Source organism: Aureobasidium subglaciale (genome assembly GCF_000721755.1).
Source record: "Aureobasidium subglaciale EXF-2481 unplaced genomic scaffold scaffold_14, whole genome shotgun sequence".
NCBI classification, from domain to species: Eukaryota; Fungi; Ascomycota; class Dothideomycetes; order Dothideales; family Saccotheciaceae; genus Aureobasidium; species Aureobasidium subglaciale.
Window position 1 is genome coordinate 442,465 of NW_013566981.1, and position 21,658 is coordinate 464,122.

At 50.8% G+C, this 21,658-nt stretch overlaps 9 protein-coding genes across 9 annotated transcripts; 3 read left to right on the top strand and 6 right to left on the bottom strand.

The window, feature by feature from the left end:
- Window positions 1–262: 262 nt before the first annotated feature.
- On the bottom strand, window positions 263–1,829 carry AUEXF2481DRAFT_294266 (uncharacterized protein). The gene is made up of 3 exons (XM_013487258.1): window positions 1,301–1,829; window positions 790–1,256; window positions 263–737 (listed from the first exon to the last, which is right to left on the bottom strand). Exons 1-3 carry the CDS (start codon window positions 1,668–1,670, stop codon window positions 438–440), a joined length of 1,137 nt encoding a protein of 378 aa, XP_013342712.1. The 5' UTR covers window positions 1,671–1,829; the 3' UTR covers window positions 263–437.
- AUEXF2481DRAFT_41330 (uncharacterized protein) lies at window positions 1,549–3,342 on the bottom strand. The gene is made up of 3 exons (XM_013487130.1): window positions 3,070–3,342; window positions 2,124–3,010; window positions 1,549–2,072 (listed from the first exon to the last, which is right to left on the bottom strand). The coding sequence occupies exons 1-3, from the start codon at window positions 3,191–3,193 to the stop codon at window positions 1,989–1,991; spliced, it is 1,095 nt and encodes a 364-aa protein (XP_013342584.1). The 5' UTR covers window positions 3,194–3,342; the 3' UTR covers window positions 1,549–1,988.
- On the top strand, window positions 3,270–4,462 carry AUEXF2481DRAFT_294251 (uncharacterized protein). The gene has a single exon (XM_013487259.1). It carries the CDS (start codon window positions 3,467–3,469, stop codon window positions 4,145–4,147), a length of 681 nt encoding a protein of 226 aa, XP_013342713.1. The 5' UTR covers window positions 3,270–3,466; the 3' UTR covers window positions 4,148–4,462.
- Window positions 4,463–5,380: 918 nt separating this feature from the next.
- On the bottom strand, window positions 5,381–7,085 carry AUEXF2481DRAFT_30693 (uncharacterized protein; the record flags this gene model as incomplete). Its single annotated transcript, XM_013487080.1, has 2 exons — window positions 5,381–6,862; window positions 7,050–7,085. 2 exons carry the CDS (start codon window positions 7,083–7,085, stop codon window positions 5,381–5,383), a joined length of 1,518 nt encoding a protein of 505 aa, XP_013342534.1.
- Window positions 7,086–7,600: 515 nt separating this feature from the next.
- On the top strand, window positions 7,601–8,748 carry AUEXF2481DRAFT_66792 (uncharacterized protein; the record flags this gene model as incomplete). The annotated part of the gene is made up of 2 exons (XM_013487174.1): window positions 7,601–8,297; window positions 8,417–8,748. The coding sequence occupies 2 exons, from the start codon at window positions 7,601–7,603 to the stop codon at window positions 8,746–8,748; spliced, it is 1,029 nt and encodes a 342-aa protein (XP_013342628.1).
- A 261-nt stretch (window positions 8,749–9,009) lies between these two features.
- On the bottom strand, window positions 9,010–12,093 carry AUEXF2481DRAFT_66952 (uncharacterized protein; the record flags this gene model as incomplete). The annotated part of the gene is made up of 1 exon (XM_013487190.1): window positions 9,010–12,093. One exon carries the CDS (start codon window positions 12,091–12,093, stop codon window positions 9,010–9,012), a length of 3,084 nt encoding a protein of 1,027 aa, XP_013342644.1.
- A 291-nt stretch (window positions 12,094–12,384) lies between these two features.
- Window positions 12,385–14,505, top strand: AUEXF2481DRAFT_109363 (uncharacterized protein; the record flags this gene model as incomplete). The annotated part of the gene is made up of 2 exons (XM_013487260.1): window positions 12,385–12,990; window positions 13,044–14,505. Coding segments are annotated over exons 1-2 (1,938 nt in total), but the record flags the coding sequence as incomplete, so codon positions are not given.
- Window positions 14,506–15,613: 1,108 nt separating this feature from the next.
- AUEXF2481DRAFT_30697 (uncharacterized protein) lies at window positions 15,614–17,058 on the bottom strand (the record flags this gene model as incomplete). The annotated part of the gene is made up of 2 exons (XM_013487081.1): window positions 15,614–16,617; window positions 16,674–17,058. The coding sequence occupies 2 exons, from the start codon at window positions 17,056–17,058 to the stop codon at window positions 15,614–15,616; spliced, it is 1,389 nt and encodes a 462-aa protein (XP_013342535.1).
- Window positions 17,059–18,922: 1,864 nt separating this feature from the next.
- AUEXF2481DRAFT_6207 (uncharacterized protein) lies at window positions 18,923–21,419 on the bottom strand (the record flags this gene model as incomplete). The annotated part of the gene is made up of 2 exons (XM_013487022.1): window positions 18,923–19,178; window positions 19,228–21,419. The coding sequence occupies 2 exons, from the start codon at window positions 21,417–21,419 to the stop codon at window positions 18,923–18,925; spliced, it is 2,448 nt and encodes an 815-aa protein (XP_013342476.1).
- Window positions 21,420–21,658: the final 239 nt, after the last annotated feature.

The window sequence follows — 21,658 nt, forward strand, 5'->3', positions numbered from 1 at the left end:
GAAGCAGTCAATCAAAACCGGGATGGCATCGTGGCCGCGGTCGGCTGCCCTGGCCATGGCAATGCGTGTTCGGCGGTGGGATTTCATCAACTCTACGCCCGATGCCTTGAGGCCATAGGGTTGGTCGATAATGGGCTGCTGTCTGGACCGAGACTTGGGTGGTCCTCTCCGTCTTTGGTCATGATCATATTTTGAACTGCGCTTTTGTTGACGCTTCTTTGTTCGTGTGGTCTTCAATCTGGTCGAAGGCTTTGTAGCTGCCTGACTTTGGGGTGCGGGTCGCGAAGCCGACTGGCGCTTTGGTACAGACTCTATGTGGGGTAGGTGACTGAGAACATCTATAATGTGTTAGCAATGGCCGCATTGCGGGAGTCGCATACGGACTGTGCTCCTGGACGTGTCTGTACTAGTAGTTAGCTTGGCTCTCGACGTGACTGTCACCGAGTTGCATACCTGTCAGGATGGAAGCTGGCCATGTAGCAATACTCGTAATACTTGAGAGCGTCGACTGGTTGTGCATAAGTGGCCATGATCAGAAGAATTATCTGTCGTTCGTCGAGTCGTTGACCCGAATGGTATGCCTGGGTTAGCAGCCAAATGACCTGATCGAGTCCACCTAGAAGTTCGAGGCATTGGCCAATATCAGTTACGTGTTCGTGTAGCTCCGGATCATGTGAGTGGTGCTCCAATGAGATTGGGCGAGTTGGGATTTGCTCATCCTCTGGACCTGGCAGAGCCTGTGAAGCCTGTCAGAGGAAGTTGTCGTCTCGCATGTAGTTCAGAACTTACTCCGTCTTCGTATCTTGCGGGGCGCAGGTAGCCCTTGACAAAGAACAAGTAAGCTTGCAGTGGAGGCAGGTCATTGAGTGAATGACACCAACTCGGACAAGCCTTTAAGAGTTCCGGATGACCTTTCAGGAAATTATCGATATCGTTGAGGAAATGAAGCGAGATCTTCCGCTTCTGAAGGTATGCCAGCAAGTCCTGATCAGCCCTGCGAGCGAGTGACGGCATGTATTCCAGCTTGATCTCAGATCCGTCCTCGAAGCGGGGCTTGAACTTTTGAGAGAGATCGCTAGTGGGAATTGTTGCGCGGGTATTCAGCTGCGAAGAAGCATCCTTTGCTTGTGTATCTTGCTGAGAGTGTCCCGTGAAGCCTTCAACTGGTCTTGATACATTGGCCGGTCGGGCGTCTCTGTTAGGATCTCCTCGTGGTATTTCACCGCCGTCGGCAAAGCTGTATGCGCTTGTCATAGCTGAAGTGATCAGTAATGAAAGATTGGAGGAGGGTATGACGAACTGGAAGAATGATGTTGTTGATGGCTGGCTGAATCTTTTGCGCGGCTTGAGTCGCTGGACAAGGTGGATTCAGATAAGGGAATTGCAGCCTGACGCGTGCCTTCCACAAGTGTTGGCGTGAGATGACGCCTGGTGAATAGCGTGCCGAACACCTTCGAAGCGAGAGTCTGTAACTTGGAGCTGAAAGAGGTACGAGTCATCATCGAAGTGTCGCCCATCTTGGTACTTCGAAGGAGCTGGAAGAAGTTGATGACAGTGGTTTTGTTTGTTTTGAAACATAGAGCATGTGAGACTTTGGAGATATCGATGGACGGGCACGAGGGTACGATCAGATTGCGGGTAGCTGCGACAGAAGCGGCAGGAACCTTCATCCTGTAACCTGTTCGAACCACTAGAATGAAATGCTCCAGTGGCAAATAGGCCGTGACTATCAATCTACCTTGACGCACCTGCTCTGGTCGTATGAGCGTTTACCAAATCTACAGCAGCGAACAGACCTCATATTAGAAATGTGGCAGAAAGTCTGAGTCAATCTTGCATGCATTTTGTACGTGAAACAACAAGAGGTCTAGAAGCGTGCCTAGCAAAACCATAGAAGAACAATCAACATGAACAAAATCTTACGCTAACAAATGGGTATGAACGCCAGGGTCGGAAACAAGAATTAGAAGAGGCTTGTGCAGATCAGCTTAGAAGACACTGATGTAGTTGCCGATTCTGTCCTTCTGGTTTTGAGCAATGCACTCGGAAATCCAAGTGACATTGCGGATTTCCTACGCTTCTGTTAGTACATGCCAGTAAGGTCGACGATGAGTGTAACATACCTGCTCCCTCAGCTTGACCCATGAGTAGACGACAGAATAGGTGAACTGCCGAGTGAAGGCAAGCTTGGACAACTCCATCTCCTTTTGATAGAACAAATCTTCCAAGCTCTTGCCCTCGTCCGAACCACCAGCCATGTTGCCAACATTCGAGCCAGAACCCATGCCGGTCTGGTCGAAGAAAGTGCGGTAGTCATGTACACCATCAACAGCTATCCTGACAGCCTCCGGATCATCTGCTCTTGACAACATCAAAGTTCCTTCAGGGTGCAGCTTTCCAAAGCCAGGGTACAGCTTTTGTCTGTCGGCCTTTGAAAGATCGGTGCCGAAAGAGTTGAGTGTGATGTTTATGCTTCTGCGGTCTGCCTCGAATTCGAGAATCTCGGTCATGACTTCAGCAGTCGGGCTGCCAGCGACACCAGAATGGGTGTTGACCCAGTTGTGGAAGTCCTCCAGGTAGTTCTTGTAGAGGGTGTTACGGATGATTTCGATGTTGAGTTCGTCAAGATCTTGATGGCTCAGGGAGCCCTTGAAGTAGGGAGCAAGAGGAGTCTCGATGAGGACGCTGTTGTACAACTCTTCGATGTTGGTGGCAACGCAGAGGGCAGGCATGGTCTCGAACCAGCCTAGGGGGTGGCAGCGTTCGAGGAGTTCGCGGGTATCTCTTTCGTGGAGAGTTCCGGTGATGAGGAGGGCAACATTATCGATCATATACCCGTAGGTCAAGAACTCCATGAACTTGGACAAGGATCCTGTAGCGTTGGCCTGAACGTAGCGGAACTCGGAGACGAGCTTGTCAAGTAACTTGTCGGCGAGCGTGCTCGTTGAAGGGTTTGGAGGGAGGTCGGCAAGAAAGTCTCCATATGCTGGACCGAGTTGAAGCTTCACATCTGTGGCATGGGTAAGCAGAGCTCTTTGTGACTCCAAGCGACACGGAGGGAGAGTATACCATCGATCGTCTCGCATTGTGCCAGATTACTGTATTGTTGACCAGTCAATAGTGTGTTACGATAACCACGGACAACGCCCTCGATATAGCCGGTAGTGACGTTGAAGAAGAGTCCTTCCGACATGGTCGCGCTGCTTGCTGTTGATGATGGTCTTGCTATTCCTCAATACTCGCCTGCCATCTAGACTTCATTACGCTCGACGTCGGCATGCGTAGACGCGCCAAGCCCGATTCCAAACACGTCATCTTGGCGGCCTTCCAAGCGTGCGAGGATGCGAAACTATGGCAGATGCTTCTCTGTCTCTGACCACCCCAGACGATCGACCTCCGCAATACCTCCAGATAACACATTCCGTCATCAGTCAGTCTTGAATGACACGATTTCCATCTTACATCAATGCACTCTCAAGTGTCAATAAGGTTTCCCACAGCGTCGTGCCGGCACTTTCGAGGGACTGGACGTCTTAGCTCGTTCACGACATCCATGAGGAATTTTATGTATATGCGCCTCTTCCGTTCCTATCGCCCCTACAGGGATGTTCCCAGCTTTTACCAAAAGTTGAAAGCTTATCCGGAACTGTATGCCAAATACAAGGAGGCGCACGGCATGTCCAAGGAATTGTATGCCAGGGTGAAAGCATCTCCTGAACTAATCAAATCGTACAACGAATGGCACCGAGCATCTATGGCTATTTACATGGCCAGTATTGACGCTGAGACCGCCATGAAAAACAGAGCCAGGGCGCTAGCTTCTCACCATCTGAACAAACATAACGACAGAGTGATCAAATGGAGGCGGATAAACAACTGGTGTTTCAGGGAAGGAGACGCTTCTTCTTGGATTCGCGAGATGCTACCCTGGAAACACTTTCGTCCTATTCGGGCAAAAGAGCCAATCGAGTGTCAATGTGCGAGTTGCTTGAATTGGTTCAAAAGAAGAAATTGGTACGTTCACTGGATTACAGTTGCTGCGACTCAAGGTCAGCCAAGTACTTTGTGGGTTTACCTCAACACATTGTTGTACATATCAGAATCCAGAGCGTTGTCCTGTATCGTTCGAACAGACCATGACCTATAGTCTCTTCAAGCATCGTACTAACTCAAGTTGTCAACCACAGGTGGGTCCAGGAATCCAAAACGCCCGTAAGCGAGAAGTTCGTCTGCAATGGCTGTTGTACCCGAGCAAAATGGGAAGATTTCATGCCAGAAGGTTACGAAGATGCTAGAACAATGAAGGAAATCCGCGCACGTTATGAGCAATTGAGCAAGGAGAGACCCAAGACTTCAAAGCTTGCTGGGGACAAAGCTATATGAATGAACAAGACATGCTTCTTGCCAGACCATTTTCACGCGACAGCCCGTCTGCCAAGCCTGGGGCGTTCCATCTTGTGTCTACGCGGCACAGGATTCTTTTGATATGCCTCGCAATACACGTCCCACTGGATACACCCTGTCAAAATCATCAACAAAGCTCTCTAGAACAGCGATCATGAATAGAATCACAACTCAAATGCGGGATCTACGGGTAGCGCATCTTTTAAGCCAACCAACCAGGACGCCGATGTTTTCGCGGCTTCTCAGCAGCATGCAAGCCTATGCGCGGAAGCTGCAAGAGCATCCCGAGTTGATTAAAATGCGAAGCAAAGCCAGGACGAACACAAAAGAGTTCCTGGAATAGCTACGCACTCAGCAGCCAGATTTATATCAGATGCATCTGCAGGTCTGGCGCGAATCACGAATTAGGAGACATGCCAAGGATCCCGCTCTCGCAGCGAGAGCGCGCGAGAGATCCGCTGCCTGGGCACGAGCGCATAAGGGAGATGAGTATCGTATCAGAAACAACTTCATCTACGACTTATGCTTCAGTTCGACTAAAGCAAAGCGCGGCGCGTGGGCGCGCGACAATCTTCCTTGGAAGAGTTATCGGCCTGTCCACAATTCAGAGGGACTCGCGCATTATTGCACTGGCTGTTCGATGGAACGTGTCTTGTTAAGGTCATGGGTAGGTACAGTCACTCGTCTTGTATGCCGGGTCAACAGCACAGAGTCAAAACCTGACTTCTGATATTTGTCTATTGATTCTATGCTGACTCTGTTCTATCAGTGGCAAAGTCTCAATGATCCAAAACTATGGCTATGTAACAAGCACTATACAGCATCAGACTGGGAAACGGCCATGCCTAGAGGCTACGAGGACATCCGGACCCTAAGAGATATACGCAAGCGGTACAAGGAGCTGAGTGAAATGGAATCCCCAGCCCTGTAATCCCCTACGAAAACATCGGATATTACCGTCCATAATTTCCCAACATCATTGCATCCAGTATCGTCTCTCATTCTCCAGCATACCATGGGCTCTGCCGCCGGTCTTCCCGACGACCACTTGTCCTTTTCCTCGTTTGAGATATTCGCCGTACTTCATTTCTCCCAACACACCTCCTCCGTCCTTGTCCCATACGATCTGGCCTCTCAGAACAGTATATCTTGGCCAATTACGCATTTTCATCCCTTCAAATGGTGTGTAGTCAACCCCATGATGTAGCATATTCTGGCTGATTACACATTCGCCCTTGTTGCCAGGATGCCAAATGACAAGATCAGCATCATAACCAGGTGCGATGCTTCCCTTGACTCCACCCAAGCCATACATCTTGGCCGCATTGGTTGATGTCAATTGCACAAATCTCGGCAGACCCAGACGAGCCTCATCTGGCGAAAGACATGCCTCAGTTTGACTGAACAACAACGACATACGCGTCTCAACACCTGGCACACCATTTGGAATCTTGGCGAAACGAGGTATGCCATCGACAATACCCAATTTCTTGCCTCCAGGATGATCATACTTTGACGGCGCATGATCGGAGGAAAAGACAGTAAATGTGCCATTCGCGATACCTCGCCAAAGTGCTTCCAAGTCTTCAGCATGGTGTCTCAATGGTGGTGAGCAAACATGCTTGGCACCAGAGAAATGATCATGTGGTTTGCCCTTGATCTCCTCCGACAATAGGAACAAGTAATGAGGACAAGTCTCTGCATGAACGGGCAAGAGCCTCGTCTGTGCTTTTCTCACATGCCCCATTGCCGTCTCCGAAGACATGTGCACAATCAAGATTGGTGCGTCCACAAGTTCCGCCAGTGAGATTGCGCGATAAGAGGCTTCGTCCTCTGCAATCCGCGGTCTGGCGATAGAATGGAAGAAAGGCTCCGTATTGCCATTAGCCTCTAGTCCTTCGATGATCAGGGCAATCATATCCGAGTTTTCCGCGTGGATCATGGTCGTCATGCCTAGTTTCCTGCACGCCAGCATGATCTCCAGTAACTCTCGATCATTGACTTTCATAGGCTCGTAAGTCATGTAAAGCTTTACACTGGTAATCCCTTCTTCCTCTGCCAAGATAGGTAATTCCTCTTGCAAAATATGCTTTGTAGGATTTGTCAAGATGAAGTGAAAGCCATAGTCGCAATAACTCTGCGCCCTGGATTTGGCATGGTAGTCTTGCAGTACAGGCATCAGAGACTCTTCATGCCGCTCTTGACTGGCAAAGGCGATGATGGTTGTTGTGCCACCTGCGATGGCACTGCGGGATCCAGTTTCCCAGTCATCACCGGTGGGAGAGTTTGCTTGGGCGAGATGAACGTGAGAGTCTATGCCGCCGGGTGTGATGTAGGCTCCTTCTGCATCTATGACTTTTGTTGCAGGGGTTGTTGGGAGAGATGTTCCTATGCAAGAGATCTTGCCACCTTTCACTCCAATCTCGAGGCCGAGAGGTAATATTTCGCTGGCTGTGACCTGAAGCAGTGGTCAGTAAAATGTTCGCTCATCTCGAAGTCTCGCTTTGGACTTCTGTGCGATTTGATGATGGCGATGCTGGTGTCAGGCTTGGAGGACAAGTGGATTAACAGCAAACAATCTCGCCCTCGAGACCTATCTACATGATGCGTCCACAAGCTCTAGCATCTGGATATTTTCTACTCACAATCTGACCATTCTTGACCACAAGATCAAAGTCCATGTCGAATGTGTAGACGTGATAAGGTCTTGGCGTTTCTCCAATCCAATTTTCGACACAGACGAACGTTCTTTCTTACTTCTTCTTCCTGTGACACAGAAGAGGAAATTCAACAAGTGTCGCAGCAATGCCATCGATCTTTTCAGTACTCCGCAGACTCTCTATGACTTTCGGAATCAACGTATCTCCACTGACTGCCGTGAGCCGATCGCAAAGATAGGCGCATTGTACAGCTTGCCCGAAGCTTCCGCGATAGGCAGGCGGAGCGGGCGATAGGGAATTGTCAGCTCACACGCCTACAAGGCGGACAAGATCTGAGCGGCCATTATCAATAGGCCACTATCAATGATTGTAGGTACATCAAGGTAGGCACATGAGGTTGATACCACCTTGGCCGAGGCACAAGTAAGTAAGAGACGCGACTCCACGTCTTCCATTAAAAAGTGCCCATCTACAAGATCCATCTTCACATCCGTCCAAGAGTTTCTCCATCCCATCGTCTTCCAAAACCCACAAACATGCCTCGAATCCTCAAAGTAGCAGCTGCACAAGTCGGTGCTGTTCATCGCGACGCCGACAGACAAGAGACACTATTTCGTCTAATCTCCCTCCTCGACCAAGCAGCTTCTCAAAAAGTGCAACTGGTCCTCTACCCCGAATGCACATTTACAACATTCTTCCCCCGCCACCTCTTTACCTCTCAATCAGAACTAGACACATACTTTGAACACAACGACGACCTCCTTTCTTCTCCCTCTACTGCCCCTCTGTTCCAAAAAGCTGCCGAGTATGGTATCGATATCAGCGTCGGTTTTGCCGAACGCACAGAAGATGGCACAGGCTATAATACCTGCATCTACTTTTCCGCAAGCCAAGGCAAAATAATCAACAAATACCGCAAAGTACACCTGCCTGGCACCGTCGAACCCTTCAGCGATCCAGAAGCTGTAAACCAACTCGAAAAACGCTACTTTACACCTGGAAACCTCGGCTTCCCTGCTTTCCGCGCTCCTAATCTTTTGCCTTCCTCTAGCATCACTACAAAGCAATCTTCAGGTACCACAGGATTAGTGGAGAGAAAAGAAGAGCAAGGAAAAGGCGATCCGGTGTTGGGAATGATGATCTGTAACGATCGTCGCTGGCCAGAAGTTTGGAGATCTTATGCTCTTCAAGGAGCAGAACTCCTTCTCCTAGGCTACAACACCGTAGCACACAGTCCACACCTCTGGGGAACCACAAAACCAATGAGTGAAGAAGAAGCAGAGAAAGAGGCTTTATTCCACAGTAAGTGTGTCTCTACCCCACCTCTTCCCCTAAACATCATGTTCTGGGAGATGAACAACTGATACGTAGAAACCAACAAACAGGCAAATTAGTACAACAATCAAACTCATACATGAACTCCCTCTTCAGCATCTCCGCCGCCCGCTGCGGTCTAGACGATAACCACTACAATCTAATCTCCGGCTCTGCAATAATAAACCCAGAAGGCCATGTCCTCGCCGAATCAACCACAAAAGATGACGAACTCGTCGTTGCAGAAATCGACTTGGAGGAATGTAGACAAGGAAGGGAGAAAACATTTGATTTTGGTAGACATAGGAGAACGGAGGCTTATGCAAGGATTGTGGACCAAGTGGGGGTTGTGGAGCCGGAGCTTTTGTAGAGTGTTTCGCTTGAGGGTGATCTTTGGGATGGAGAAGGGGCAGTTTAGGTGGCTTTTGGATGTGAGGAGAAAGCTCCGGTAAAGATTTGAAAGTCTTGTGATGTGGAAATGCCATCTCTTGTATGATTTTACTTACAAAGCCTATCGCACATCGATTTCCAACAAACTTCCTTTGCTCCCTTCCTTGCATCTGTCATCAGGATTTTGAAAGTGGATTGACACAAAGTGGTTTCGATATACAAAATATGTTCCCGTCCTTCGCTATGCATTTCCCAATTTCCGCTCGTAAAATACTATATATGCCATCTCATTCTGTAAACGATCCCTCTCCGTCAATCTCTCAGGGTCAAAGTCGCCAACATTGGTGTCGTTAAATTGTCTCCAGCAACCTCTTGCTCGGTCTTTGGCAAGACACGTATAATGACCAGATGTCAGAGTTGTGCCAATATGTCTCATAACAGCATAAGCATCATAGAGATACGGCGGTGACATGGTAGGATCTGGCTTCAGTGCATCACCACCATATTGCTTGCTGATGAGGTGTGTTTCCTGCTCGCTAGGTGATGGCAGCATGTATTGTGACATGTCCAAGTTTTTCAGCGGGAAGTCGATGGGTGTGCGGACTTTACGTGCAGATTCGCCTCTTCCAGCACTGAAGCGCTTGAAGTGCACTACGAGGAACTGGGGAGCTCGCGTGATGGTGATCTTCTTGGTAGCCTCACGCTCGCAGTTACAGCGAGGGCATTTCCAGACTTCGTCACCCGATAATCTTTCTTCTGCGCAGTATGATCTCAGACAGTCCTGAATACTGGCAACACCGGATCGAGGAATCTCAACCGAGATACTGTAGAATGCTTCGTAGGTTGTGGATGTGAAATGACAAGTCGTGCATCGCAGACGAGAAGCGTGTTGGCCGCCAAAGAGTTGAGTGAGATACGACTGCTCGCGATGAGTATACCTGCCCCACTCTGTTCGACAGACTATGGGCTTGGGCATCTTTTCTCGAGTTGCTTCTTGATCCGCCGTTAGAGCCTTGAGTGGTGTCTTTGACCAATTCTTGTTCAGATCTTCGTGCAGACAATCGACCAGGAAATCGAAAAACTCTTTCGCGTCTTGCTGACGATCAATGCCCCACTCGCTATTAAGTCGAGCACAGAAAGATCGTAGTGTGCTTGGGCGGATAGCCTCAACATCACCCTTCCAGATGCTCCGAATCAAATTTGCGTACAACTCAGGCAACACACCTTTGCTACCTTTCCAGTTGTCTCGTTGCACCATGGTCTTGAACCTGTCGTCAAGAAAGAAGAGTGTAAGAGGTGTGGTTGCTGAAAGAGCCTGTATGGTCGCATTCATATAGCATGTAACGCCAAAGTTGACAAGACCTGTCCGTGGTAGTCTGAGGTTCGAGGGTAAGTACTTTGGAGGCACATAAGGTGGGAGTTCTGTAGATGCAGGGCCACTGTTTTGAGCCGAGACGGCGCGATGATCACTAACACCGCTGTAAGAGACGCGAGCCGCAGCAGGTACTGGTCGCGACGGGATTGAGGGCATTGCTGATTTCGGTGGGGGTGAGGGATATGATGGCACCTGTTGTGGCCGGGCTGGGAGTAATGATGTGGGATGTTCCTGGACTCCATATCGCTGCTCAAGCGAGCCAGCTTCAGGGAATCGACGTACAAACTCCTCGATAGATTGATAGACTTGGGTGCCGTTCTCATTTTGCCGTGACTCGTCCTCTTCGTCGAATGAAGGTTTACGCTCGACGACGACACTCTCCACACGGGCTCGCTCATGCCACTTTCGTTCCTCTTCAGGATCTAGCGGATTGTAGTCTCGTAAGCGCTTCTTAGGCACGTATAGTCTCGACTCCTTGCTAGCCACTGGTACCCTTTTGATTGGGCGGCCAGACTTCTGTTGCGCGACAGTGTTTGATCGTTTCAAGGCTTGATCACCAACCAAGTCTTCCCAACCTTCAATGCCTCCCATCAACAGGATTGGTGGACGTTGTAGAGGCTTCTCTGAGTTGAACTCGTATAGTGCGTCGTATAGATATTTCAAGTTCCTTTCTCTTTCTGAAGTCGGTCTGTGGATGAAGCTTTCGGAAGAAATGTTCTGATCGTAATAGACAACAATATCGTACTTGTGACGATTGTAAAACATGGACTGTTCAATGTCTGGCGACAGGATGAGGGCGTCTTCGAGTTGCTCTGCAGACATATTAGGTTCCAGGGCGGCTGGCTCGATGCAGATAATTGACTGAGCGTATATGTGGCCATCGTCGAAGTCTTGGCGATTTCGGACGTCTATCAGCAAGACACTATGCATCTTGAGGTAATCGTAAAGGCGTTCAGGACCAATGCGCAATTCAGAAGGACGGTGTACGGACTTTCGTCGAGGTGGACCAGGCGGTGGTCGATCTTGCGGCATACGCGGGAAGTAGCCCGCTGAGTCTTCTCCTTCGTTACCCGGCGCATATGAGGAAGCGACCGAGGCGACCGAATTACTCCTTCCGCCAGTTCCAACCATACTACGGGCACTTGTCCTTGGAGGGTCGATGTGGCTAGGAGTGTTCATGTTACGAGCTGGACTATAGGTAGGTGCAGGGGCAGTCGGCAGGGAGTCGTTTACGGACGTGTCGAGGGTCATGCGATTGGCGTATGGGTGGCCCGAAGCGCCGTTGGGCATCTGGCGCGGACCAGCGGGCCTTGAGGAGCCGTTCGTGAACGAGTTTGAGAATTCGACAGACGAGCGGTTGCTGTAAGATGTAGGAGAAGTGATTGAGCCATTGCTGGAGGCTATGGATGCACGGGAATCAACACGCCTGCTAGAGGTAGAAGTGTCTACGGGAGCAGGTTGCATGCGAAGCTTTGCGAAACGATCGGCGAGGGCGGCATTGCCGTTGACGGCAGGAGGTGACGAGCGGATAGATGAGCGGCGGGCAGGAATGTCGGAGAGTCTTGGAGTAGCATTTCGCTTGTTGTCGTTGACGATGATTTCCTTGATCTTGTCGAAGCGGTCCGCAAGGTGACTAATCTTGCGCAGGATGGACTGATGCGAATTGAACTGAGAGCCTCGGCGACTGCTCAGGATTGGGTACTGTTCGTGTTGTGGGATGATGGCGACAGCGATCTCAAATGCTCGCAAGTACTCGACATAGGCGAGATCAGGACGGCGGTATTCGACCAGACTTTCAGCTTGTTTGACAGCAGTCGAGGCTTCGGTGAGCAGATGGTTGAGCGATTGATTCTTGTCTACAGAGCTGATCTTTGCCCGGTCTTTCAGGTCCTCGATGTGCGGGTATGGTTTGTTCGGCGTAGCGACGGGATTGAAGTCGGGCACGGCCATGTTGGTGGGAGAGATGGGGTAGGGCGGGCTCATGACTGAGTCGATCGAGGTAATGAGAAGGCGTGCATGTCGTGGAGAAGTCGCGTCTAGGAAATGGCAGGTGAAGAACGAGTCTGAACAATTAGGCAGGCGTTTGTTGTATGGCGATGATGATGAAACCGGTGGATGCCATTTCCCCAGAGAAGTCGCAGCCGGATGACGTTCGGGGCTCGGCAGGCCGCGATCGCCCGCCACACGCGCCTTCCCCAAGCTGAAGCAGCCGCCGTTAGGCATCACCAGAGAGCTCCGACTTTCGAAACCAACTCACCTCTCGCCCCATCCACCTCTCCTGCCACTCCTGCCACCTTCAAACTGCCTGTAGACGCAACCAAGGTAGATTTTCAAGCTACACAGCACATCTCTGGTTGAACAGCTTACATCATGGCGTCGTGGTTCGGTGCCGGCTCATCGGCCATGGATGAACAGGTCGAGCGAGCAACTTCAAGTAGCTTGGAGGACATTGCTCTCAACCTCGAGATCACTGACTTGATCCGAAGCAAGACCATCCCTCCCAAAGAGGCCATGCGCTCGCTGAAACGGAGGATCGGCAACAAGAATCCAAACATCCAACTGGCCGCCCTCAACCTGACCGACACTTGCGTCAAGAACGGTGGAGAGCACTTTATCCAGGAGATTGCCTCGCGCGAGTTTATGGACAACCTGGTCTCGTTTGTCAACACTCCACTGAACGAAGAAGTCAAGACGAGGATCCTTGACCTTGTCCAATCCTGGGCTACTGCCGCTACAGGCCGCTCCTCGCTTGGCTACATTGACGAAACATATCGCTCCTTGCAGAGAGAGGGCTTCCGCTTCCCGCCCAAGACCGACGTCGCTGCTACAATGTTCGACAGTAGTGCTGTATGTTCTCTCCTTCCCCGAAGTCGCTCTGCTCTACTAACACGCATATCAAGCCACCGGAATGGGCAGACTCGGACGTCTGCATGCGCTGTCGAGAACGCTTCACCTTTACCAACCGCAAGCACCACTGTCGAAACTGCGGAAATGTCTTCTGCGGACAATGTTCGTCCAAGTCGATCCCTCTACCACACCTCGGTATCCTCACACCAGTCCGCGTCGACGATGGTTGTTTCGCCAGAATTACCGAAAAGTCGTCCCGCACCGCTCCTTTCCCAGTCTACGCCACGAAACCTCCACATGCCGGCCGTATGCAGGCACGCGATCCTCGTGTCGCCGAAGACTCATTTGATGCCGACCTCAAGCGAGCGCTGGAAATGAGCTTGGAAGACTCAAGGGGTCAATCTGGTGCCGGCTACGTACCACAATCACAAATGACGACACCAAAGCCTGTCCAAAAGGCACCCCCACCGAAGAAAGAGGAAGAAGATGATCCGGAGCTGGCAGCAGCCATTGCAGCATCTTTGGCCGACATGGAGGAACAAAAGAAGAAACACTTGGCTAGCTTCAAGCAACAACAGCAAAGATCGAGCACTCCCAGCGTCTACGTGCCAAAGACGAACCACGAACTCACCGCTGTCGAGGCCGAGAATATCAATCTGTTTGCAACTCTGGTCGATCGTCTGCAACATCAGCCACCAGGTGCCATCCTCCGCGAACCCCAACTTCAAGAGCTGTACGAAAGTATTGGGTCGCTGAGGCCTAAGCTGGCAAGGACTTATGGAGAGACTATGAGCAAGCACGACACACTACTTGACATACACTCCAAAATGGCCACTGTTGTGAGATACTACGACCGCATGTTGGAAGAGCGCTTGTCCAGCACATACAACCAAAGCCGTTACGGCGTCGTCCCTCGTCCTCAATCCAACATGTATCCTTCGTTGTCCAGTGGCGTCGGTGCGCCGCCTAGTGTTCCCATGGGTGGTGTCGAGAGTTACTACAACAGCTCAGCTCCGACCATGGATTCCCACGTCTACACTCAAAGCCCGTACCCATCCTTCAACCAGCATCAACAATATGCTCAACAGCCTTACCCACAACAAGCTCCCCCCGAAGCTGCCTACCAACAACAATACTCTCAATACCCTCCACAAGGCCAGCCTCAACAACAACAACAACAACCTCAACCTCCCAGCACTCCTCATCAACATCAACAACCATATGCTCAGCCAAATCAGCAATACGCCCCTCCCTCTCAACAAAACCCAGTCTCACCACCTGACCACCAACACTCTTACGCTGAAGTATCCGCTCCCCAACCCGTCAGTCCAGAGTCATACACCCAACCTCCTCAACAACATCAACAACCTCCACCTCAATATCAGCAACCCTATCAACAACAACCTCCACCTCAGCAACAGCAGCAATTCTCGCAACCCCAAGCTCAGCCTCAGCAGCAGCAATGGCCTCAAGCACCCTCGACGCACGGCGGTTATGGTCAAGAGAGCTTTCCTCAAGCACCACAAAACATGCCTGTCCAGCCAAAGGTCGAGGAGAGTCTGATTGAATTGTAGTAGGAAGAAGCGAGTAGTCTAGCGAGTTGTTTCCTCGGCTTTTTGTAGGATAGATACCCCAAAAAACACAATTACACACGACCATCAAACATTCTTGCACCTGGTTCGCGATCACTCTAGATCTTGACTCTTTCACGACCGAAAGCACAGTGACTTCTTGGTGCGGTATTGGCACTCTCCTATGTATGAATGATGACATGATACTCGATGGCCTCTACTGAAATCAGTGCCACATAAGCTACCTCAATCAAGCTTCGATATCGAAACTTCTCCTTGCGTCCTCGGGGAGACCAAGTCTATGTCATCACCTCTATCCACAAAGCCAAAACAGAGGACCACTGGCGATTAAAGCCCGTCTGCCGAACCCTTACCCCCAATCAACGCTTATTGCACTCGCCGATTTCAGACTCCAACTCTACACCCACCAAGATTTTCCCCCTCTTACCGAAATCCCTCAAAACTTCACCACAGCCTGCTTCTTGTTTCCCTACGCCCTTTGACATGCAAAACAATGCTCACACGGGCAAAAGAAGGGGTCTCGCCGGGAATCGAACCCGGGACCACTCGCAATTGGCTTAGAGTTTTCAAGGCTGCTGTGAGGCTGCCTCCCTAAGCGAGTATCATACCGCTAGACCACGAGACCTGGATCAATTTGATGGAATTGATGAGATGTGCGGCGCTGGAATCGACTATATACCTCGCAGGCAACAGCCCAAAGGGGGATTGAAAAGGTGTTGTATCGCTTTGTTGAAAGTGACGTGATCGGTGGTTGGAAATCGTGTTGAGATTGTGTGGGGAGTGGATGTTTGGCTTCGTGGGCTTTAGCGACAGTGGATAGAGTCGTGGGATGTCGAGAATGATAGGGAATTGAAGACACCGAGACGAAGCTGAGAAAGGCAAGTGCTCTTGGTTGAAACAATGCTACCATGTACAATATGTATTGCCAAACTAATCGTAAAGGAAAACTGGTATATACAACCTACAAGAAAAATCAAATCATCCTATCATGAAAAGAAAAGAAAGAAAAGGCCACACCACCACCACCATCACTACTTCCTATCCATCAAATTCGGCAATTTCACCATCTTAGCAAGCCCCCTCATGACATTGACCGGAGAATCCGACCTCTCACTCTCCCTCAAACTATCCACATCCTCAGAAACCCTAGCTTCATACGTCGAGATCTGAACCTTGTGAGCCGGTTTCCTAGGATCCAAGCCTTCAACCCCCATAATTCTATCTATGGAACTTGTGGGTGAATGTGCACGAGGAGGTTCTCGGAGTGTGTGCTTTTTTCTGGGTGTGGTGGAGATGGTGCGCATGGAGTAGGCGTCGTCGTCTTCGCTGATGTGAGAGGTGTTGGAGATTGTGGAAACTCTGTCGCCGGTTACTGTGACGGTGCGGGTTTGGGTTATGCCGTTGAGGCGGGAGAGGTCGTAGCTGTCGAGGTTGCTGGAAATTGTGCTTTTGTTGGTGGTGGATGTTGTGGATTGGACCAGGCTTCGGCGGGTCAGGGTGTAGAGGAGGCAGTCTACCATTCCGGAGCAGGCGATAAGAGCGCCTGACGCTAGTTGATAACCTTCATGTATGTTGTAGGTGTGGTGGGCCATGCTCCACATGCGACCAGCAGAGAGAGGTAGTGTGAGAATGATATAGGCAAGTGGGAACATGAGCATCAGCCTGGCTGCTCTATCCACTTTGGCGTGTGTGGTCGAATGTGAAGATGGTAAGATTGTGGTCAAGGTATTTTTGAGATGTAGGAAGATCAAGAGGTAGACGATGACGGTACCGAATTGGACAACGAATATCCAGATGTAGTGGAAGGCCAGACGTTCGGTCTGAAACTCCGGAGCAGCCCAGCACCAGGCACCTGCTCGGACATAGTAGTGATTTCCATGGATTATAGGACCCATGGCAGACAAGAAGAGTGCGAAGAACCAGCCACCAGCGAGAATGGGATAGAAGATTGCAGGTTTGAGATGACGACCCTTGACCGCACCGTAGAACGTGTGAAGTGCGATAGCCATGACAAAGTAGCCCGAAGACAGGTTTCCTGCAAACGAACAGTCAGTCATGCGTCACGAAATCGTGAAAATATTAGCAACTGACCTGCATTGAGGAGGAAGCCTTGACTCGTGCACTTGAGCGAAGGTGCAACAATGCCATCGGTAAACACCCAATGATACGAGAACATGAATGCTACACCTTGTAGCAAGTCCGCACAGAGGAGGTTGATGATTAGTGCCACATATTGATTATAGCCAACAAACGTCCTGTAATGAGCACGCCATGTCAAGAATCTGTAGATGATGAAAAGCAACATGCCAATTGACGAGGCAGCTGACAGAAGACCGATAGTTCCAGGAACCAGCATTCCAGTTTTTAGCGATTGTGGTAACGGCGACATGCTTTCCGGGAAGGGAAAGTACTCGGACGGTAATGTTGATGTTGGTGTCGTTGCGGATGCCACCGCGACTCCAAGTACTGTCGCCATTAAGTCTGTATCTGCGAGGGAAGGACAATTATTCTTCGGACCACGAGAAGCGGATCGACCGTGGCTTTGAGCGGTGCTCAATGGATCCTAATATCTTCGTGCTCTCCCCACCTTAAGACAGATGGGAACAGTCCTGCAGGGCTCGCAACGGTCACGTTGTTAGATCGTCTGGGATAGATGGTGGTCAATCGAGAATCCGGAAGTCAGGGAACTGATTGAGATGGGAAGAACGCCGATTTCGAGTCGATGTTCCGGGAGATTGGTTCAGTTCAGATGGAGCAAAGGTGGACTCATATAAACCAGATCAGATGACGGCTAGATGAATATATGAAGGGGCAACGAGCGAAACCAGGACACGGGGTACGTGTGGTGGTCTAGCAATGGTATACTTGCGCTAGCGACCACATGGCCCGCCCATTCATACCCTTCTGCAGATGCGGGTAGATAGCGCATGGCGACTTGAATTCAGACACATGTACACGGGATGTCGGGTCGAGGCTTGCTTTTGGTTCCAACTTCTCGCGACGTGTGAATGGTCGGCGTATTACTAGACACTCCTGTCAAAAGGTTGCTCAGGAGGTTCTGGCCCTGAGATTTTAGCCGTGTCTCCACAAAGCGCCACTGCACGTCAACTGTCGACTTGCAGCATGACTTGCATCTTTGGCGTAGATTCGCGTACAAGATGGCGTCTTCAGCCCGTGACTCTATCCCAGTTCGAATCATGGCCATCCTGATGTGTTTGCGTATGGCTTCCTCGTTATGGTGGTACTCACCTATTGGACTGTGAAGCAGCTTGATTGAGACACTCGGTCGTAGATGCGTTGCGAGAATAGTAATCTCGCGTCGACAGAGATCGCAGACATTCATGCAAGAAGCCCAAAGCGAGCCCTGGTTAAAAAGAAGTATGCTCGAGTACTTACAGTGACTTTGGCAAAAAGAATCGTGGCTGCCACAATAGCTATACATGTCAATTGTGTTCGAGTAGGCCCGTCTTTCCAGCCTGCGTATTTACGCGAAGGCTTCCAGACCCTTGCAGCGACGAGAGGGCAATAGAGCGGCGTCCAGATTCTTCTCTTTACCTTCATGATGGTGTGGCTCTCAGGGCCTTCATAGCGCGTCCTGCACCATGCAGGGGACGACTTTGGGTAGAAGCTAAGTGGGAGAAAGGCAAACCGACAGCGGCAGCGGCGGAGAGATTCGCCGCCAAGACGCCTCTAGTTTCTGATGGCTCACGGCCCGGTCAGTAACGGACCGTCGCGCTTGTCAAAGTGAACTCCTTTCTTGTTCGATTTTGGACAAACCGTGCGATGGGTGTTTGTCTAGCACGTGGATACTCGATGACTTGTTCCCCGAACACGGCATGGTGTTGTCATACTCCTTGCGGTTGAACGGTGAGTTGACACTGACAAATGAGGAACCGGCCGAGTTGGAAGTTGAGACTCACACATTGCTGGTTTCGGGCAACTGCAGGACACTGTGTTGTGGCAAGGCTTTGTGGGAGTGCATGCCATGTGCAATATATTAGCTCGGGTCGCGGCTTCTGTCGGTAGACTGATCGATCGTGCCAGTCGCCACGAGACATCAAATCAGATGAATTTCGAGCAACGAATGGGAATGGGCAAACACATGAATGACAAGTCTCTGTCACTGTGCAGGGAGTGTTTGTTCGAGCATGCCTAGCTAGAGGACCAAAGCCTCTTTACGAGAAAGCGGAGAACATGTAGCAAAGATCTATCTGACCGGATCCTCAATCCACTCCACCACTGATGCTATAATGGGCAATGCATAAAAGAGGAGAGAGCCTGCTCATAAAAGCGAGATGAAAACGCCAACCATCCGATTCATAAAAATTGCTCTAGATTGATCATCTAGTGCGGTCAGGAGTGAGGCTACCTTGCTCTAGATCCGTGATTGGTTCGTTTGCAACGGGATCGTAGTTACGAGTGTTGGCTGCCTGTTCCTGTACGTCATCGATGTCCAGCGAGTCGTCGTGGGCATGTGCGAGAAGGGGTTGGGCAGATGTTGAAGAGTAAGAAGATGCGCCACCGCGGCCGAATGAGCGTACGACGTCGGCCTTGCAATTGGGACAAGTGCGACGACGGGTTGTGAGCCATGGAGTTCTGCATAATGTCAGATCAGGTCAATCGTGTTTAGATATGACAAACTTACATGCAATCAACGTGGAACTCGTGGCCACAAGGCAAGCTCATGACACGACTGACACCGTCTTCAAACTCGTCGATACAAATGGCACAGTCGCGCTGTCTGCCACCGTATCTTCTACGCCACTCGGCCAATCCAGCTTCACGCTTTTCCTGCACTTGATCCAGGCTTGGCGAACTTGCCGGACTGGATCCGGATACAGGCACTTCGCTGGTCGTACGCGATCTTGGTCTTGGTCTGGTCTGAGAGATCGCTCGGGCGCCAGAATGAAGAAGGGGTGTAGTCTGAGTTGGTGCAGCGGGTGAAGTCGTGGCACTATCCGAAGCGTTCGAAGCGGCGCTGCTAGGTATAGTGTGATAGGTCCGAACAGGGAATCTGTCAACGATAGACTTTGGTGCTCTCCACCTTCTACGACGAATGCGGGAGCGCAGCAGTAGTAGAGCGTAAACAATGGTTAACGTGACCAGAGGCGATACGACCAGGACTAACAAGGTGTCGAAGAATGGCGACGAAGACATGGAAGCGGGTGTTAAGGTGACCCAGAGACCATCATGGGGCTCATCCGTGTCGTCATAACTACTGGTAGCTTTGACCGCAGGTTTGCTATGGCCAACCTGTGACACAACATGAGGTGATTTGACGCTCTTGGGAGCCGGAGCTTCCTTATCATCAGACCCGACGATGCGACCGATCCATGACTTTGATTTGTCAGAATTCATCTTCTTGCTAGACTCAGATGGGCCCTTCTCGGGCTTTTTAGTAGACTTGAGATTATCCGGCTTCTCATCAGCTTGGTGATACTCTCCACTTCCAGGAGTAATGCTGCCACCCTTTGGACCTGCATGAGAGGCAGCAGAGTTGTGTTCAGCCGACTTTGGCAACTTGCTTGATGCTGCCTGGGCAGCGTTGATTTGGGAATCGAGCAGGTCAGGGTCCCGCCAATCGTGAACACCAATGACGAACTCGTCACTGCTAGAAGCCTTCGTTTGTTTGATGGATTTGGTGGTACTGGTAGACTTCGTATTGTACTTCGTTGGCACCTCATCCTCAAAGTCTTTCTGCAGGACCCAGTCAATCTTGCCACTGCTCGGAGGTCTTCTGCTGTCATGACGATCCTCGTCAGAAGACGAGAACAGTAAACCGAGCCAACTTCCTGACTCCTCTTCTCCGTCTTGCTTGTTGTGGTTGACAACAGGCGAATGAGTTGGTCTAGTGTTAGTCAAGTCGGGTTGCTTCTTATCCTTTTCAGTAGGATTTCCACCGACTGGTAAGCCAAGGCCCAGACGCGCAGCGTCCTGAGCGGATATGCCATTGCGGAAACCTCCTGAAGGAACCAGCTTAGACAGGAGGTGGGCGGTTGTGTGCGAGGTAAAGATGGAAGGGATGGTGACATTCGATGTATCACCCCGGGCATACATTGTCACCAGTGGACCACCGCGCATGTCATCGCCCACGATCAAGGCAACACCTCCTCTTCTTTGTACCCATTTGGCCTTCTCCAGGAAGCCACACCCACCTCGACTCAGCAGCACAACCTTGCCTGCGATTTCAGCCGTCTCTTGTAAAGACTGGATGTCGGCATGGCCAGGTTTCTTGGCCTTGTTAGTAGGTTGCTTCATCTGTGTCGAGGATGCGTCAGGCGATGAAGATAGGGGTTGGTGTAGATGGTCGTCTGTTCCGTCGACTTGGACGACTGTAGCGCCATCTTCCGTTTGTGTATCCGAATTCGACCCTCTCTTGTGCTTGCTGCCTTTGCCATCTGGTACGCCCGAGTTCTTGCTCTTTACATCTTCAGGGGTTGTGTCGAAGGTGACAGGGGGATATTCACCGTCTCCCCATCCTGGTACATCACTACAGCCAAGCTCTCCCTCGGAGCCAGTGATGCCTCCATGACCAGAATCGTTGTCGCCAAAGCCGGCGCCTATCCAGATTTGGCCACTGAGGCCTCTTCCAGGTAATGGTGGGCCGAAAGCAGCGGGACGAGCGAGGAAGAATGTCGAATTGTCATCGGTCAAGCTGATGATAGCTGAGGGTGGAAACAACGACGATGGAGAGTTCCAGCTGAAGTAAGCTCCAAGACGGTTGTTGCGGTCGCGTGCAGCAGATACACTTCTCGTCTTGGATGCGGCGACGAATGACAGGACGATGATGAAGATCAAGCACGACGACAGCGATAAGAGGAGTCGTGTAGGCCGCATCTTGGCTGTGATGCGAGATTAAATATACAAGGCGCGTTTCTGCAGCAGTTACGATGCGGGTATGTGCCTGTCTTGGGCGTGGATCAGATCATCAGTATTCTATCGTTTGGTATGCGCCCGTTAATGCCGGCAGTCGGGCAGCAAGTGGCGGCGGCAGCGGTAGCGTGTAGTGATGATGGCGACAAGTGCTTCGCTGTATCTAACAAGGCGAAACAAGTATGAACAAACGGACTCGTCAG